Genomic DNA, 19,431 nt, shown 5'->3' with positions numbered 1-19,431 from the left:
CATGGGAACACAGGCTATCGCCCATAGGAACATAACATTCTAACAATAAGCTTTCTGCTTCTGTACCCCCACTTGCACACCCAACCTGTGGGTCAACAGGTAATGAATAGAAGAAAAACAGACCTTTGTGTTTAGACAGAATGAAGAATGGGATTTGGGGCTTAAAAACTCTGTACCTCTACACTTCGGGGCTGCTTAATTTGGGGTCTGCGTACCCCTGGCAGACCCAGCTGGCTGAATAAAGAGAGCGTTTCCTGTAACTCACTGAGTTCTGGTGGGCTGTGTGTCTTTCGGGGGCTGGTGGCTACAACACACACATCCACACGTTGGTCTCTGCATGGCAAAGGCACAGAAGGGCACATATTCTATTGGATTTGGATAAAATGGTCATTCAATGACAATAGTGACTTCTGCGGAAGGGAACAGAATAGGGTGGTGAGCAAGGAGGATTTTTTTAACCTCTCCCTAAAAGTTTAAAAAATAAGAAAAAATTCACTATTACTTGTATGATTAAAAAGACTTTAAAATACTAAAGGTTATTTAGAAAATAATGGCAATGAGAACACAATACCATTAAAACATAGGGAATGGGGCCAAAGCTGTATTCAGAGAAAACTGCAGTCTTAAAGGCTTCCATTATTTAACAAAAATATACAAGTGAGCGTTCAACTTAACTGTGTTCCAGGCAGAGGAAAGAGCCACGGAAAAGGCCTGTTTGAGGAACAGCACGAGGCTAATGCAGCTGGAGAGGAGTTAGTGAGAGGGGAGAGTAGGTTTTTTTGTTTGTTTGTTTTTTGTTTTTGTTTTTGTTTTTTTCTTAAATTAAAAGGATACCAGAGGGCCAGAGAACACAGGCATTGTAAGGTCACTTGGGGACTTAGGCTCCTACCTCAGTGAGACGGGAAAGCACAGGAGGGCTGTGAGTAGAGAAGGCACTGGTGTGACTTACACCTTAGAGCCCGCCCAGCTTCTCTGGAAGAACAGGCCCTGGGGGCGGGGGGGCAGGGATGGAAGGAAGAAGCTGCTGAAACAACCCAGACAAGAGATGACCAGGGTGACAGCAGAGGAGGGAATGAGATTTGGTCAGATCCTACATAAATCCTGATGACAGAACCGAAAGGAAGAAATTGGATGTGAAGTAAGACATTAAAGAATCAAGGTCGATGACAAGGGTTTTGGCCTGAGCAAGTAGAAAAATGGAGTCGCTGCAACGGAAGAGGAGGAAAATGTGAGTGAAGAACATTTGAGATGATCAGGACTGCCATCGCGGGGTGTTATAATTGGGACGACTACAAGGCAACCAAGTCGCAGCTGGATACATAGGTGTGGAGTTCTGGGGTGAGGTCCAGTCTAAGGCCTCAGCGCGAAGGCGCTCATGGGTAGAGAGAAGGAGGAGCGAACTGAGAAGGGGCAGGCCGGGAAACCTAGCTGTGCTCTCCCGGAAGCAAGCGGCCAGCGTTTCAAAGCGCAGGCTTCGCGCGTGCCCGGAGCTGCCGAGAGCAACACGAGGACAGAGCTGCTCACGGCCTCGGCACGCAGGCCGCCGCCGCCTGCCACGAGAGTGGCCTCGGCGCGCTGAGGGGAGCAAGGCCGCCCCGGCGGGTTCCAGAGGGGACGGAAAGATGTGCACGTCGCTCCCGAGGAGTTTTATGGTTTCCTTTCTTTAAAATTAAAAAAACACTAAAGTTCAAAGGCAAATGAAAAATGTGAAAACATTCACAGCATATAACAAAGGGTTAAAAAATTATTTAAAAATTGTTTTCTTATGGAAACTTTCATGCAGAGGATAGTAAAATGAATCCTCAAGTGTCCACCACCCAAATCCTGTTTGCCAGTACCCCAACCCACTCAACTTGTCTTGACTTCCTCCCACCCCAATTCTCTTGAAGCAAATGTGACATAATATCATTTCATTGACTAATAACTGGTCTCATCTCTAAAAGATGACAATTCTTTAAAAAAAAAAAGACCCTAAACTAAATATGACATCTAAAACTATTGAATTCCTTAATAACAAATATCTAGTGTTCAAATTTCCCTACTTTCTCCCAAACTAGTACTAAAATTCTCTTGGTTTGACTCAATAGCCGATTGAAGTCCACACGCTGCGGCTGCTTGCCCTGTCTCCTAAGTCCCGCTCAGCCAGAGACCGCCTTGCCCACACTGCAATCCACCCCCGATCTAGGCTGACTCAGGCCTGTGGTGCCTTTAGCACATCCCTCTGCCCCCCACACTTCTAATAAACTGGTCCTCACGCCTATAGGCTCAGTCAGACTCAGGTCCAGTTTGCAGGGTTTTTTTTTTTTTTTTGGCAAGAAGAGCATGGATACTGTTTCGAATTTCTATGTCTGGGTGTTTCTCCTTTTGGGTTGATAGCAGTCTTTCAAGATCGTTGTCTAGATCCATTAAATCATTTGGAATTTGAAAATTGTGATAGTCTAAAACTCTTTCTTTGTTTTATTAGCTGGGGTATGCGCGCGCGCGCGCACACACACACACACACATCTTTTACTATCTACTACTTGGCTGCCCTGCAGTACAGTTTGCAAAACAAAAACAGGATAAATGCTGATTCTTTCATTTAAGGTTGTCAAACATCCATCTGGTTACTCATATGTAATCAATGAATAGGGTATTTTTTTAGGGCTGTATGAACCCATGGATTTCATCAGTTTTCATTATTTTCCCCGCTGAGATGCAAACCGTCTTATCTTTAACCAGGGGGAGCCTCTTCACGTTGGCTGCTGAGTCTCTTGGACGCCAGCGGTCTGTTGGCTTCACTGCTTTCCCTTCTGCCAAGATGCCCCAGGCTCATCTTACACTTTGCTGACCTAGACACAGAACCAGCCATACAGCAAGAAGCCCTGGTTCCTTCTAGTAGGAAATGGTGGTTAGCGACCACAATCTGGGAGTTGAGTGCTCAGTATTGTCAGGTTGCTGTTGCTATTCTAAGCTATTTCGGGGGCAAGGACTAGAAAAATATTTGTTTAAAGGAGAAAATACATCGAGTTCATTTGACTCTTCGGGAGTACAGTCTTAATTTAAGCACACTGATGTTACTCTGCCTCCGTTTCCCAACACAGCAAGTCCCAGTTCTTAGTCCCACCAACGTAGTCATGTGTTTGCTTTATTCACACAGTCATACCTCTGTATGCAAGTATGTGTATAAATAAAGTAAAAACACAAAGGAAATATGCCAAAATGTTAATATTAGTGGGATAAGATATGAGGGATTTTAATTTTTCCTTTTAATCCATTTCTACATAGCCCAGATTCCTACAATTAACAAGTATTAGTGATAATCAAAAAGGAAAATAAGAAGAAGCTAATTTAAAAAATTCCAGCTAGTCCACTGATTTTCAAACCATTCCTTCAGTAAGTACACAGAATTCTTTTAAAGTACATTCTGTAAACCCGAGTCTTAGGATCTCCAAGATCTAACACAGGTCACCACCGTTCCCCACACCAAATACTCACAGACCTCTTCACCCAAAATAAAGTAATATTACTCACATCTCTTACAGATATGGTTTCTTCTACTATGATCTCCATCTCTGTCCCAGGTTGAATGTCACTTCCCACAGCGAAAAACAGGAATAGCTAAGATCGAGACAGAGTATGAATGCAACTTAATCTAAATTTTAAAATCCTATAAATGTATTATTTACTTCCAAAAAAGAAAAGCCAATAGTCCATAAAACTTTAATAAAAATTTCAAATTATGTAAAAACGAGACTATATTTGGTAATTTAATGTTACAATTTAGACAATCTCAGCTTACTAAAAATGTAAAGATGCTTCATTAACAATGGCTTTACTCCTAATAAAAGTCTCTTAAAGATATTATTCTGCTACGATCTCCACCTCTTTCATGGTCATTCCCCAAAGGGACCTGCAATTACTATACACTATTAGTACTAACTGTGTTTTTTTTTCCTGAGCCTTCTGATCATGACCTTATTTTCTGTCCAGGGATTCTACATAAAATTTCCTAAGACTCCTTATGAGAAACGTAAGTCTGATCTCTTGTCCACCCAGCTCCTTGCAGCCCTGCCTTTCTCTTCTGAGTCAAAGTTACCTGTCACGTCTCCCCCGTCACCCTGTCGCGCACTACTTGCTAGAGTTCAGGGAAGAACAAATTAAAGGGAGGGACTTAGGAAACTAATGATGCAGATTCAGGACCCCTGGCGATCCTGGTAGGAATCTAACTTAACTTGATACAGAGTCTTAACGGTAAGGACGTAAGTGCGACCTTTGGACTGTAGTAAAAGTTTACTAATTAGGTAGGGCTTCTGGCAACGATTAACCAGATAGTATTTTATAGAAAAAAAGGAACACTGATAATGACGAAGCTGCTATGAGACTATGATATTAATGCAGAGAGTAATTAACCCAAAATCAACATGCTGTATTTCATTAAATCTAAAATGCATGGTTATTACTCATCATTTTCTGTACCACGAAGAAAAAACAGTGTCAGCTACAACTGAAGGATGCCACTGATTTTAAGATGCAGCCTAATCTCACGGGTGTTAAAATGTGAGGGAAAAACAAGTGCATTTTAGAATTTATGAGATATGGCTGAAACTGGTAGCCACTCAACTTTAAAGATCCCCCTTAACCACGGAATTGTCATAGAAGAAGAATTTTATGAATATGCTTTGACATAATACTTTGATTTAACCACAGAGAACTATATGGATGTACCCCTAAAATAAAAGGTATCATTTAAGGAAAAGAAAACTTTTCAGAAAAACAATGACTGCAGTATTTAAGGTATAAACGATCACATTAAGAACCTCTGACCATGGCAAGGTTGATTTTGTTCTGTCAGGAGACTTCGTGTTACCTGAGAGGAAGTTGGGGCTTTTCCAGGACACAATCCCAATGAACTCCCCATCTTCAATTCTGCTTCCTTCAAAGTGTAGCAGTCTGGCACTATAAAGAATTTTGATAACATAATTAATGTTATTAATTTCTACCTGACTGGGCAAAATAATTTACTGAAATCAGTCTTTCTTTGAAAATCAAGAATGTCAAGAAAGAAAAAAAAAGTTGCATTCCATGCAAAAGGATTACATATACTGTAGTTACGTTCGATTTTCGACTTCCATACTCTAGAATATACTATTCTTGTTTTCTGTAAAATAATGCCAAGAAACAAGGGCTGTTGTTTACACAGATTAAAAGATACTCTGAACTGATTTACCATGGACTAGCTTCTTCTAAGTTTAAGGCTGCTATGGTAACTTTCATCAATAATTGGACTAAATTAAGTCTGATGACAAGATGCGTGACAGAGATGAGAACAAAGACTATTTCGTGACAGGTATCTGAATAAAGTTAGCAAAACCAATTAAAAGCTGACCACAGATCTAGAAAGATATAACTAGATCAAAACCATGACTACGATGAGGATCAGCTCATCAGAAGTCAGATGTTTTACTTTAGAAAACTGAAGGGTTTTAATATTTGGTTAAGATACTCTATAATACATGAGAACACCCGGATGATGACATGTTCTAGAAAACAGTTTCTAAAAGACAATTTGAGATTAGAAATTGGAAGCCAATTTTTAAAACAGAAATGTTAAGCAAGTTAGATGGCATGAATCCGTGTCTGCTTTTGAAGGCTACCACAAGGGTTTACCTGGGCAGAGGAGCTTCCCATTTCTATCGAATGGTCTCAAACAGCTGTTCTCAGCTGTGAATAAAAAAAACTTGGTCAGTGCACCGAGGAAAACTAAAGAGAGATTCTCTACTGTGTTAATTAGCAGGAAGCTTCACTAAGCTCAAAAAACAAAAAGTAAATAAATTTTTAAAAACCCTACCACCAAAAAAACAAGCACAAGCAGACTTCACTTTGCACAATGTGCAGGAATGTAAGAATGCCTGTGAAAGCTGAAATTGTGCACAATCTTAACAATGAGAAAAATTACAATTGTATGATCTTTAAAGATTTCTGTCAAAACATTTAAAACTGTCATTTATACATATATAGTGAAATGAAAAAAACAGTAAAACTAATATTCACTTTGTAATTTAAAACGCTAGAAACACAGAATTAAAATGTTTTATTGCTTTGTAAAATATATATCAAAAGGAGTTTAAATAGGGCTTGCCACCTTCTCATTGTATAGCTTATGATTCAGAGGGAGCATCTTTTCTGCTTCCTAGCGAACTGTCATATTCTTTCTAAGCTTGGGTCAGCGTCTAATATTTTATATTTTGTGCTTTCAATCGCATGAAACACCTCCAAGAACTCCTTTAATGCGAAGTTTTTTTGTTTTTGTTTTTTTTTTGCCAGTGTCACTCTTCCTGGGATTTCTTTATCCTTTCTGTCACACTTTCCTCACTTGGGTCTGTGAGTTCAGGTTCATTAAGCTCCTCCATGCTTTCATCACTTTGCTGAACTTCCATCTTTGTTGGCCAATTCGATTACCCATTCTTATAACATGTCGCGTGGATTTACCACTGGGGGAAAAGAAGGCAATGAACTAACTATACACACTTGGCCATCTGTGTGGTGAAATTATGTAGCGGTTGATCACTGACAGATCTTGAGGAGTGATGTAACTGGTCACTGATCATGACGCAATCTGTTGTTTACGTACTCATTTGTAGACTAGAGCTAGTAACGTTTGTACTTTTTGCAGTTACTCAGTTAATCAGTTAAATCCAATGGTAGCTGAAATTTGAACCATGTTGCTGAGTAACTAATGTTATATAACAAACTGTGATAACTCAAACTCATTGCATATTGGAACTGTGCAGATAGAGACTGTCTATATTTAAAATGTTAGCTGATTTTTATGCCTATTAAATGGATCAGGGCCAGTGTGTCCTATTTACGAGGACGTAAAGACTCCTGCTTTGTGGGAAGGAGCATGCCTGGTTTAGTACAAACAGAATTTACGAAGTTGGACGTGGAGGGGGAGGTCGGGAGGGGGCAGAGCCTTCTAAGAGGGCGAGAATGGCCTGGGATTTGAAACTCTAACTTTATTAGACCCCAGCAGATTCCTGAGTCCTGTACCTTTTACTACAGTAATGTGAAGCTAGTGTACAATTCTAACACAAATTTCTTGACAACTGAGTCGACATATGGAAAGAATTCTCCAATTTAAAAAGTGCATTTTAAATGCTGTCCCCATGTCTTCTCGGTGCCGGGCGTCGCGGCAGAAGCTGACAGCGCGGCGGCACGCCACGGCCACGCTCGCCGCCCTCAGGCGCCCGTCGGCGCGGGACGTGGGCCGTCTCCGCGTGAGTGCTGCGGGAAGCTCAGGGGGCTGAGAGGGAGGCAGAGAGACGCCCGGCGCGGTCAGAGGTGACCGGACCAGCAAACTTCCATTCACTCACCAAATGAATGAAGTCAGAGGACGGGCAACGGGGAAAGAGACCACGGAGAGATGACGGAACTGAGAGGTCTCAGGGGGACGCGAGCCCCAGCACCAGAAACCCAGCCGGCGCGGGGGCATGCCGCGACTCCGCGGGAGAGAAGCAACGGGGCTGGGTAGGTCGTGGTCTTCAGGGTCTCACGGGCTGGGCTGGCAAGCAGCCCGTGTCCGATGGACAAGTGCTGCAGGGCTCTGAGCTGAGGGATGACAACATCTGAGTCACGGACATTTAAGATCACCTGCCATCGGAAGAATGGCTTGAAGGTGCCAAGGGTAGGAGAGCTGTCACACGGGAAGACAATACACTATTCATTTTAATAAGCCACATACTTTAAATCAACTTTTCTGAAGTGTAATTCACTTATAATAAAACACAGCCAGTTTAAGTGTACGATTCAAAGAGTGTGACATACACACCTGGCGACCAGCAGCAAATTGAGATATGATTTGCCTCACCAAAAAAAATTCCCTGGATTCACTTTGCAATCAATCCTCCGTCCCTCAATTCTGACCTGCCTCTGTAACTAGAGCTTAGGTCTTCTTTTTCAAAGTTTTCACAGAAACAGAATTATAAGAGTACGTCTCACTCCACTGGCTGGGCGTGATCTCCGGGACCCGGTCCCGCGTGGTATGCGGTGGTGGTTCGCTGCGTGTATTGCAGGGAACATCCCACTGCACAGTTCCTTCATTCACTCGCTTACTCATGGACATTTGGGCTGTCTCCAGTTTTTGGTTATGCACATTTACATACAGTATTTGTAAGGATATACGTTTTAATTTTTCTTGGGTAGACATCTAGGAGAATTGACAAGTGAATGCTTACGGTTGTAAGAAACAGGCTAACTCTTAACCAGAGCGACTACCTTTATACGCTCCCATCGGCGATACGTGGTAGTCGCAATTGCCCTACATCTTCGCTGCCACTTGGTTTTGTCGGTATTTAAAATGTTAACCATTCTTGGGGTGTGTAGTGGGATCTCGTTATGGTTTTAGCTTGATGGCTAATGCCACCAAGCATCTTTCCCTGCCTATTGCTCACTCGCAGGGTCTTCTTTTGTAAAGTGTCCTCCCAATTTGGACTGGGTTTTCGGTCTTCTGATTAGGTTACAAGTATTTTTTACATATCCTGATGTAAGTCTATTGTCAAATATGTTTTATAATTTTTCTCCCAGTTTGTGGCTTGCCTTTTCGAGTGCCTTGAAAGGAACAGAAGTTCTGAATTTCGATGTACTCCAATTTATTAGTTTTCTCTTTCATGGTTTATACTTTTTGAGTCCTATCTAAAAAAAATCTTTTCCTTACACTAAAAGTAACAAAGATTTCCTCATGTTTACTCTCAGAAATTTTATAGTTTTACATTTTAACATTTAGGCCCATGATCCATTTTCAATCAGATTTTTATATGATGCAAGGCAAAGCTTGAGATTCATTTTTGCATCTAACTGGTTCAGCACTTACGTTGAAAATATACTCTTTCCCCACAGAAATGCCTTGGTGATTTTGTTGAAAGTCAACTGACTGAATATACTTTTGGATTCTCAGTGTAGTTCCACTGGACATATTTTAGGCTTCAAAAACCAGTTATGATTTCTACTGCACATTCTTCTTCGTAAAAGAATCTTTTTAAAAATGTAAAAACTATCTTTAGGTAAGCTGCTGTACAGAAACCGGTTGAAGCCACAGCCTGCTGACCCCGGTCTGTGTGCTGACTCTCACGCCAGGACACAGTCCTGACAATGCTGGCTTCAGGGTAAGTCTTGAAATCAGGTAGTGCAGCCCTTCCAATTTTGCTCCCCACCAAACTGTTTTGAATACTTAAGTTCTCTGCATTTCCATTTAAATTAAAGAATGAGCTTCTCAAATTTCTATAAAAAACAAAACAAAGTCAAACCAAACCTGCAAGGACTCTGAGATTGCACTGAATCTACACAGAAATTTTGAGAGAATTAGCCTCTTAACAACGCCGTGTCTTCCAATCCAATATGGTACCTTGCTCCATTTAGTCAGGTCTTTTCGTTTTCACAGCAATGTTTTCTAGTTTTCAGGGTACGGGTCTTGCACAGATCTCGTTAATTTTATCCCCAAGTATTTCATGATATCTTAGTCTATTATAAGTGTTTTCTTAATTTCATTTTCCATTTGTTTTTGTTGCTAGTAGATAAACACACAATAAATTTTTGTATACTGATTTCGATTTCTGTTAAATTTACTTATTAATTCTAGTAGCTTTTAGATAGAATCCTTAAGATATACAAATATACAATAAGCACATCAATAATGCTTAGCGTCACTGCATAAGAAATACAATTAAACACATGAATACACACAATCACAACTACTGGCAAGGAGGTGGAGAAGCTATAACCCTGACTCCCTGCTAGCGAGGAGGTCAATGCTGTAGCCACTTTGGAAAACAGCAGTTTCTCATAAAGTGAAACATGCACTTGCCATTTGACCCATCAACTCCAATCCTGTGTATCTACCCTGGAGAACTGAAAACACATGTCCACACAAAGATAATGTTTATAGCACCACTATTCGTAAGGGCCAAAAAGTGGAAACAATCAACTGGTGAATAAACAAAACGTGATATATATGTATAATGAAACACAGTTAGCAATAAAAAGGAACAAATTATTGATATATGCCAAATCATGGATGAACCCAAAAATGGAATGCTAAGTGAAAAGAAGCCAGACACACAGACTCTGTGTTATATGGTTCTATTTACATGGAATGCCCAGAAAAGCAAGTCTGGAGAGAGAGAAAGTAGATGAGTGGTTGCTGGGGGCCCAGAACACAAACGGGAATGAGGGATCTTTTGGGAGTGATGGAAATGTGCCAAAACTGGATTATAGTGATGCTTGCACAACTGTATACATTTACTAATTAATAATCGCTGAATTATACATGAATCGGGTGTTTGATGATATGTAAAGTATACTTCAGTTAGGCTGTTAAAACCTAAAGCTGAGTGAATAGTGGGTCTGCAGAGTGTTTTGTTCAGTATGATAGAATTTATGTAAATATAAAAATACAATATACACATATGCATATATACAGAAGCATAACATACATAGTATACCATGAATACGCAGACTATCTACACACCCAAATCAGATATACTGGTTGCATCTGCGGGGAGAGAGAGGGTAGGTCTGAGGAGAGGAGGAGGACACAGAGGATTGTATTTGTAATGTTTCAAACGAAAACGAACACATGACAAAATGTTAACATCTGTCCATTTTGGGTGGTAGGTGCATGAAATTTCCCTAAATTATTTTTTGTACTCTCCCATAATTTTTTCAATTAAAAGTCAAAACAAAACTTAATCGAACCAAAAAAACCAAAAGCAAACATAAATGATTACCTAGTTCCTTCATTAATTTTAATTCCTTTATGGCTTTAATTCGAATATCAAACACCACCTAAAATAGAGAAATAAACTAATGACTGTGTATAAGTTGAAAACAATGGGAGGAGAGGAAAATGAAGACTGTGTGTGCATATACAGATTGAGTTATTAATTACCTGACATTTAGCAGTTTTTACCTACTTGAAATAATTTTTTTCCATCCCTGAAATTCATTTTCTCTCTTTTATAGAAGTCAAAAGCAAAAGCTGAGATCTCAATAGTTAAGTTTTTACAAACTGATGGTAACTGGAACAGAAAGGGCTCCTGCCGAAAACCAAAGCAACAACCCCAGCTAGAAAGGCAAAAAACTGGCAAACCACAATCTTTCTGATGAGAGCAAACGAAAGCGACTGCAGGTAACCACATTTCTTTACGTTAAGGATGATGAGTTCAGGGCCGATGAGCATAAATAATAAAAAAATGTACACTATTAACCCAAGGGCGCTATTTAAAATGCCTATTTAAGTTACTTTATTTTAGAACTCTTTGCTTTATTTTTTTTTTTAAGTTTCAGCTACTTGCCTCTAGGGCAAAACATCATAGAAATGGAAAGGTCAGACCAAGGCTGGAGATCATCCACTCTCCCCTCCCACCAGGGACCCTCACTGAGGGCCAGGGCGGCAGGTCTCCTGAGCTTTAGTTCCTTGGTCTTACACTGTCCCCTCGACTATGCCACCAAATATTAATGCACTTTAAAAATTATAATATTTATAGAAAAGACATTCTATTAGAATGCTTCTTTTTGATGTTGTGAAAAAAAAAAGTGAATTGACACTATATAAATATAAAAAGATATTTCCTGAAATAACATTTAAGGAAACCAGTATCACAGTCTTCAAATGGAAGACTGAAAGAATCCCTTCTAAAGAGAAGTTGGCTTTATAGAGAGCATAGGGTATAATGTAGAGCAATTTCAGTTAAACTTAAAAAGACAAAACAACACAAAAGCAAAACATATATACTTGGTTTAAAAAATATTGAAAAGATACTTGAAAACATTATTTCATATTTTGATATCTTTTGAAAAATATAAACACATGTGTATTTTGATGCCACATTATATATATTTGACAACAAAGCCAGAAGATTCCATATACTGATAGCTAACTCCCACATTTTTAATTCTAGGCTTTGGAGGAAAAAAAGGCACATATTTTCTTGAGACGTGCCAATGGCTAATAACAGGTAAACAAGCAATAATCAAATATTAAAAATAAAAAGTTGATTTCTTAAGATTTTGAAGTCTACTGAGAGTCTTCTGAAAGATTAAGATATTGCTTTTAAATAAAATTCAGTTAATCAAAAAACTGCCCAGCAGACTGTTACTCTAATCTACTCACTGTGTTCGCGGTTGCTGGTATTCTCACTTGCTCCTCTTCAGATCCTGACGGGCATGCATTTTTGACTTGGATCCAGTTTATCTCATTCACGCCAGTGATCCATTTCCCTTGTTTGGTCAGCAAACTGTAGGTAAAAAGAGGTTTTAAAACAGCACGTTTATGGACCAGAAAGGATCAGGAAATCAAGACTTTTCCCTAGGTGCCATGTCTAAAATTCTGCACATGTCCCTTCACGTGACGAAGTAAAGGTGACCACGTCTACCGAGCTGGCTTCACGAAAGCAGACAGTCTTTTCGGGGTAGTGTTGGGTAGTATTCTGTGGAGTCAATCTCCGTTACTCTAGATGTTCTTTAACTTACACAAATAATTTGCTGCCTCATGTTCCAAAGAGAACTGCTGTCAGTGAACAGTCAGGTGCTGACTTCCGCCTGAACACTGGCATCACCAGAGGGGCTTTAAAAACACCTGTGCCAGAAGCCCACCCACAGAATCCAAATTTAGTGGCGCTGCATAACAGTGTCACAGCTGAAGGGTACCCTTCACGTCACATACATTGTATGTTTGTTATTTTATTGCAGTTTAATTTTATGATGGTAGACAGCAGTAGAGTGTCTTATTCTAAGAAAATCTTCCTACAGATGGTGGGAAAGGGCCGTGGGGAAGGAATGACTGCTCGCTGACCCACAGCGGGGCAGAGACAGGGCTAGCGGAGTCCTCTCCGGGGGTGTGCATGAGAGCCCCGAGGCGCAGTTCCACTCTCGATCTATCTTGTTATTCCACTCTGCGACTCTTGCGTCAGTTAGCAATCCTCGACACGGTTAAATTTTAAAAACAAAGATGTTCCCTAAAGATCATTTTAAAATAGTGAAAAACTGGATGATGACAATGATAATGATGCAACAAACTAAAATATTCAGCACTCGCTGTGTGCACGCTTGGTAAACACTTAACTCTTTCACTCCTTACAACTCTATGACATCCATCCTAATTACTTTGCTGTTTTCCAGAGGAAGAAGCTGAGCAGAGAGGGGTGAAGTAACTTGCCCACAGTTATGGTGCCAGAAAATGAGAAGGCTGGACACAGACCCAGGCGGCGGGCGCCAGCGCCCTGGCCCTTCCCCACGCCACGCGCTGCCTCCCCAGGAGCACAGTGAGGTGAGAGCAACACGGATCACCAGGTGGCCATGGAATGAGGTTTATGAAAAGTCGACAAGCGTGGGGTGGGAGGAAGCAGGATATAACTATCTGCAACATGCTTATTTTGTCTATAAAGAAAAAACCTTCAAAACAAAAAGCCAATTATCTGAGCTTAGGAAAAAAGGCACGCGGACGGCGACTGCCGCTGCACGGGTGGCCCGGGGTGCTGCTGCGGCTCGCCCGTCTTCGCCTCGCTATCTCCCCAGTCCTAATAAATGCACATTACTTTAAAAATATACCTAATAAACTTTTTTATTAAATACACATGGTGAGGAAGTAAATGACTGGGAAATACCTGTTCAAAAGAGCAACAGTGATCAATGTTTTACAAAATAAACACAGCTCATAAACGCTGCTTCTCTGGGCCACAGCTGCTACTAATAACACAGAGACTCCATAACCTAAGTATATTCACAGCACTAATAAGGCAGGATCTGCCGTTCGTGACCTAAAGTCTTTAATATATGGAAATATGAGGGTTACAGTAGATGACACATTGACCACAGAAACGGACACTATACAATGTCCCACACATGGACAACAAAAATGAAGAGCAGCAACACTTCTGAGATTCATGTGTGACTTCCAGGATCAAGGACGTAACTCCCCACGTAACTGTCCTATCTTGGCAGCTGGGGGGATCTCAAGAGTCAGAGAAGGGATTGTGATGAAGACTTACGGGATTCTTGTGACAAAAGAGCCAAATTCTGCTATGATCTTAATACCATCTTCATGAAGTTTTTTTTGTGAGAACGTTGCAGGAACATGCCTCCAGTTTTATAACGGGTGCTAATCAGAATTCATTTCATAGGATTTCATTTCTGCTTTATGGCCAACTAACCTAGACCATATCTTGTCTATACCTATATTAGTTATCGCATTTGCCCCCTCAAAAAATCATATCGCAGTACGATTTTTCTCCAAATTGTCTAATCTAGAACATTCCTACTTAAGATCTATAGAACACAATGTCTAGAAATAAAAGGAAACATTTAACTCTTATTATTCAAATAAAGCTTTAGAGTTCTAAGAGACAGCGCTGCAATTAAAATAACGAAGTGAGAATTCTCTTCAGTGAGCTACCTGTTATCATCATGACTGGAATCCTGAACCAAAAGTGAGCTTCCGTTTCTGAGACCCTGCTCCCTGAACGTCTTCCTCAGGTCCTCCTCGGGGATGGCGGTCCAGTGCTCCTCTCCGGCAGGCTCAGCGCTGACAACAAAGGCGACACCTGCTGGGATGGCCAAGGCTGTGAACACAGAGCCGACTTCTGCATTAGACGGGAAAACATGTGCGGATTCTGTCAAGTGCTGACACTTCTCCCCTTCGCTGCTTCTTGCGAGATGAAGGACATTCAGAAGCAGAGGTTCACAGTCACTGCCAGTGGGAATGTGGGCTCCGCCAACCTATTAAGTCAACATAATAGCGTGGTAAAAAGACTCCTCTTACGGAATAATTCTTATTTGTTTCAAGTGAAATAAAATTTTCACAAATGTCTTTTAAGTACCAGGAAATAATTTTAGGTTTTTCTTTCACGACTTTCTCTGAGCCATCTTTTATTTTTTTAGGAGAGAAATCTGGAGTGGAGACAGAGATGTGAGTCCTCAGGGTGGTGATGAAGCCTCAGGTGCAGGTGAGATGGACCAAGGACAGTTCTCTGAACGGCTGAGATGTTCCTCGCTCCTTTCCTGACTCAGAAAACTCACTCTGCTCCTACAAGTCACCTCCATTCTCTACGTCGGGATAGCTGTGTGCCCCCTTCTGAATTCCCACAGGGCACACGTACAGACCACTACTCCGGCACTTATGTTTCCGCAATTACATCATGAAGGCCTGAACCGGGGACTGATTATTTACCTTTCTATCTAGCATCTGACACACAGTATGGCACATTAGAGGTGCTCAATAAATATCTCTTTAACATGTTACTACTACTTACTGCACCTGCAATTTATTAAATATGTCAGCAGTTTTCTAATACCTACTTGCCTTTACATATGCTGAATAAAATTTCACTACAATGACTTACAGGAAATCCAAAGCTATCATGAATATCTCTTCAACATCTTTTTACCTCTACTCCATTCCATACAAAGATGTCTTCCTCATCAGCAAGGTCAAGTTCACACAGCGCCAGGTCATCTCCTAGGAAGAAGCAGTCATCAGAGACCATCATGACTACTAAAAACAGTTTTACTAAAGAAAGAGCTGAGACATAAGTACTAGTTTGAAAAAGCATCCCCATTAAGGGAAACTAGTTATGTTTATTATACTGATGTTATTATTACCTTTATTCTTTCCATTACCCTCCATAGTTTTTTTTTCATTTTATAAGTCTCTCCCCATGTTGCTACATAAGCTTTATCAGCATGATAGCAGGAAAAAAGAGTTACTATAAAGGTCACCTGTACTTGCCACTGTGAACAGGAAAAAGGCTTAGGTATCAAGCAGTCCCAGCCCCACCACTAATTAGCTGTATGTCCTTGTGTACTTCAAGTCTGTACACTTGTTTTCTCAGGTATGAAATGGGGATAAAAGAATTTTTTGACAATAAAATGAGATAATTTACATAAAACACTTATCTCCCTATTTGGCACAGTGAAGTCCAAAATGAGTGTTAATACCGTGAGTGCTGTTATTGTTTTGTTGTTATTTAAAAGAAGGAAATGTTAAGCTCTCAAAGTACTTTTCTCTCACTACAAACTGTGAGGCTAAGAATTATGTTAAAAATTCATGTAATATAAATAAGGTTCAAATGGTTTCAAATCATTTTGCTCAAAAAATTTGTGATAACATAAAAAAATTCCAAAGCCTTAAAGAAAGTAATTTGGTAAAGAGGTAGCTTTAATTTCAAAAAAAAAAAAAAAAAAAAGAAAGAAATATTTCCATGTTAGTAAAATTTCACACATTACATAAATTGGATACATTATAAATTGGATAAATTACATAAGAAAGTAGGAGGTAAAAAGAAAGACTGGCCAAGTGTAGACATCATGGAGGAGCCCTGCAAAAATATCAATATATAAAATGAGTTGCTGCGTCTTAATATTTATCTTACCATCAAGCGTCTGGTAGACGTGAAGTCCTGCTGGCAAAAACTTTGCAACACTAAGAACCATGTCTCCTTCCCAAAATTCTAACAGCTACAGAGTATTAATGAAAGAAAAGAGAAAAATGAAAAATACATACATCACATTTCCAGGTTAAACACGAGCAATGTGCCAATTTACAAACAAGTGAAGATGCCCATCCCCACCCAACAGCAAGATGAGGAAAGAGGCCATCATTCGCTGTTAAATTAGTCAAATCCAAAGATGCTTAATCTCATCCATTAATGACTGAGGAATCTTGGCATACACCAAGAACACAACGACCATCTAAACAATTCTACTAAATTTTGGAGGAGACTACTTTTATTAGACACAAACTGATCAGCGTGCCAGCCCAGAAATCTCTGTCCAAAAGAGCAAAAGTGATTTGTTTAATTATTGCAGTTCAGGGAAAAGCAGTACTGACATTTTCATTACTTGAAAGGAATGTCTTCCACTGTAACTTTAAAAAGTGTAATAGATTGCCAGCGTTTTGTTTAAGTTTCTAGATCCAAGGCTCTAGAGACTGTGGCCAAAATAACATCACCCATAAAGATGAATCCTACGCAGCCTCTCTCCACAAGACCCCAAGACAGTGAGTGCTCTTAAAAAGAAAATTTCATTTTTACAAGTAATCAGTTAACTGTGTCAATCTCACAGTCTCTTGCCAATGGCCTCCTTCTAAGGTAACAGAGATGTGCACTGAGAGGTCTTTTCCCTTTGCCACCTAATGAGGCCCTAGACCGGGTCAGATACCCAAGACCACCTATATCGACCCTGCCAGGACGGGCTCAGAAATAAACTTTTAATGTGAAAGTTTAGAAATGAAGACAATTTTAAAACTCTTGATACTGATCTAACATTTAAATGTCTTTCAAATCAACCACAAATAAAAAAGAAATTGGCCTGGTTTTCTTCTACAAGAGGAAAATCAAAAGAAAGCTAATAATTTTGGTAACTGATAATAGTTTTTCAGAAAATTCATTTATTTTTGAAAAAAGAAAAAATTTCACCTTCTCTATTTCCCTTTTCCTTGATCAGGAAGTAGTGTGGGGTGAAGACGTGATTAAGAGGAAAGGAAGAGTAAGGAGACCTGGGCTGGTGTCCTAGACCCACCGCTAACGAGATGTGTGACTGTTGGCAGTCACAACTGAATCGTGATTTTTTCATCTTTAAAGTAGGGTTAGTTAGCTTGTCCCTCGTGAGGTTAAATAACCAAATGATACAATTAACGTGAAATCACTGTAAAATATAGAGTACAGTTGTTGTCATCATTAAAACACAACTGGATTACTTGGAAACGATGATTATGACGATGTCTCTTTTTACTACAGACCAGTAGATACTTTCCTTCACTTAGAAATCTTCTTAAAGAAATGCTATTCTGTACTGAAAGGCAGAAAAGGTAGCTGCTTTTATTTATTTAGTAGTTCCTGGTTTTAGGCAACATGCCTATCTTTATCTTTTCACTCCGTTTTAAAACAATTCTTTCATTTATTTCCCCCCAAAAAAGGGACAACCTTACACTCGTTTTCTCCCCAAAACAAAGCAGGCTTGCTTCTCCCGCTGAAAACTTCCTGGCAGGATGGCGAGTCCCACCTGTGCAGAGAAGCCTCTCTGAGAAGCGTGATGGGGCGACATCTGGGCCGCCTCTCTGCAGAACTAGCAGATGCAGGATGTCCTCAAGCAGCTTTGAAAAATAAATAGTTGTATCCTAAAAAGGATTTGTGAAAAGAAAAATCCAGCTTGACATGGACTTTAATGTCTAAATTAAGAGGAAGTGAGGCTAAATTACCTGAAATATTGATTGTCGAAGATCTCCTAAAGTTTTTCTTTTATCGAAGATTAAATCCCACACACTTTCTGTTTGAGAGACCGGGTGCAAAGCCCCATTGAAGAAATGATAATGAGGGCCCATGTGGAGATGCAATTCAAAATTATTGCTTGTAGAATCACATTCTGCCCTTTAAAGAGGAAAAAAAATACATAAACACTGTTTCATCTCGAACCAAAAATATTTGATTTACAATATAAATTCCTTCATTCTACCCAAGTAATTATACTTAACATCCTTTTCTTCCATGCTCCAAATGACTCAGTTTCCCAACAGCAAATTTTTAGCTCTGCCACCGTGAATTCCACGGAAAATGAGTTTTAACACATGTGCACTGTGCGGTGCTACTCTCAACAAACAACTGACACCCCCAATCTCCCGATCGTGAGATTAGTTATGAACAAAATGCTAGAAACCTGCTCCTCATCACTGTGTTGGGAGCCAGATGTACAAACTTCTAGCTCCTCCTCACTTCCACCAGACCCCAGGACTCTCCCAGAGAACACCGGAAGTCGACCTCAGGGTTCTCCCGAGTCTGCTCTCCCCAGGTCAAACGGCAGCAGCAGCAGCAGCCTTGCGATGGCCGCTCTCCCCTGAGCCCACCCAGGGGCCTTGAAGCACAGGGCCACACTCCACGGCAGGCAGTGTGAGCCGTGCGAAGCTGGAGGAGGCTATCACCACCTTGCAGGTACTTCAGACACATTTGATTAATGTGGTCAAATATGGCACTAGCTTTTTTGAGGACCACAGGATAAAGCTTAATGCTGCCTGACTAAAACCCCTTAGGCTGCTTTGTTTTGTTTTTTAATACCAACTGCTAATCGACACCGCTTATGCAAGTTATTTTTCATACTTAAGATATTTTACTGTTAACTTTTTATATTTTTAGTGTCTTGATTTTTGCTGACATTTCCTTTAATCTTGGTTTGCCATTCAATCTACCTGCCATTCCCCGCCCCCGGCTTTGAGTCAATGGTAAAAATATTGACCACTTCCCTGCTATATCACCAAGCACTCGGGTCCACCAAAAGACCAGGAAATACCCACTTCCCTAACCCAGTATCCCACTGACTGTGTTGGATAGCAAATTAAGAACCAGTTCTTTAGGGTCCAAGGTTAGAACTCAAACAACCAATCCCCTTAATAAACCATCGCGGGTTTCC

General features: G+C 40.3%; 1 protein-coding gene across 6 annotated transcripts in view; it reads right to left on the bottom strand.

The window, feature by feature from the left end:
- Positions 1–19,431, bottom strand: part of USP40 (ubiquitin specific peptidase 40) — a 67,799-nt gene that overhangs the window by 21,407 nt on the left and 26,961 nt on the right. For all 6 annotated transcript variants that reach the window (XM_036236362.1, XM_036236361.1, XM_016134762.2 and 3 more), the window contains 9 exons: positions 18,230–18,398; positions 16,404–16,488; positions 15,420–15,490; positions 14,429–14,751; positions 12,149–12,272; positions 10,764–10,821; positions 5,650–5,703; positions 4,850–4,938; positions 3,514–3,600 (listed from right to left, as the gene is read on the bottom strand). In XM_036236362.1, coding sequence (XP_036092255.1) covers positions 3,514–3,600; positions 4,850–4,938; positions 5,650–5,703; positions 10,764–10,821; positions 12,149–12,272; positions 14,429–14,751; positions 15,420–15,490; positions 16,404–16,488; positions 18,230–18,398 — 1,060 coding nt within the window. The remainder of the gene's footprint in view (positions 1–3,513; positions 3,601–4,849; positions 4,939–5,649; positions 5,704–10,763; positions 10,822–12,148; positions 12,273–14,428; positions 14,752–15,419; positions 15,491–16,403; positions 16,489–18,229; positions 18,399–19,431) is intronic.

The sequence above is a fragment of the Rousettus aegyptiacus genome, unplaced genomic scaffold (genome assembly GCF_014176215.1).
Source record: "Rousettus aegyptiacus isolate mRouAeg1 unplaced genomic scaffold, mRouAeg1.p scaffold_m13_p_2, whole genome shotgun sequence".
NCBI lineage: Eukaryota > Metazoa > Chordata > Mammalia > Chiroptera > Pteropodidae > Rousettus > Rousettus aegyptiacus.
This window is presented reverse-complemented; position numbering and strand designations above follow the sequence as displayed.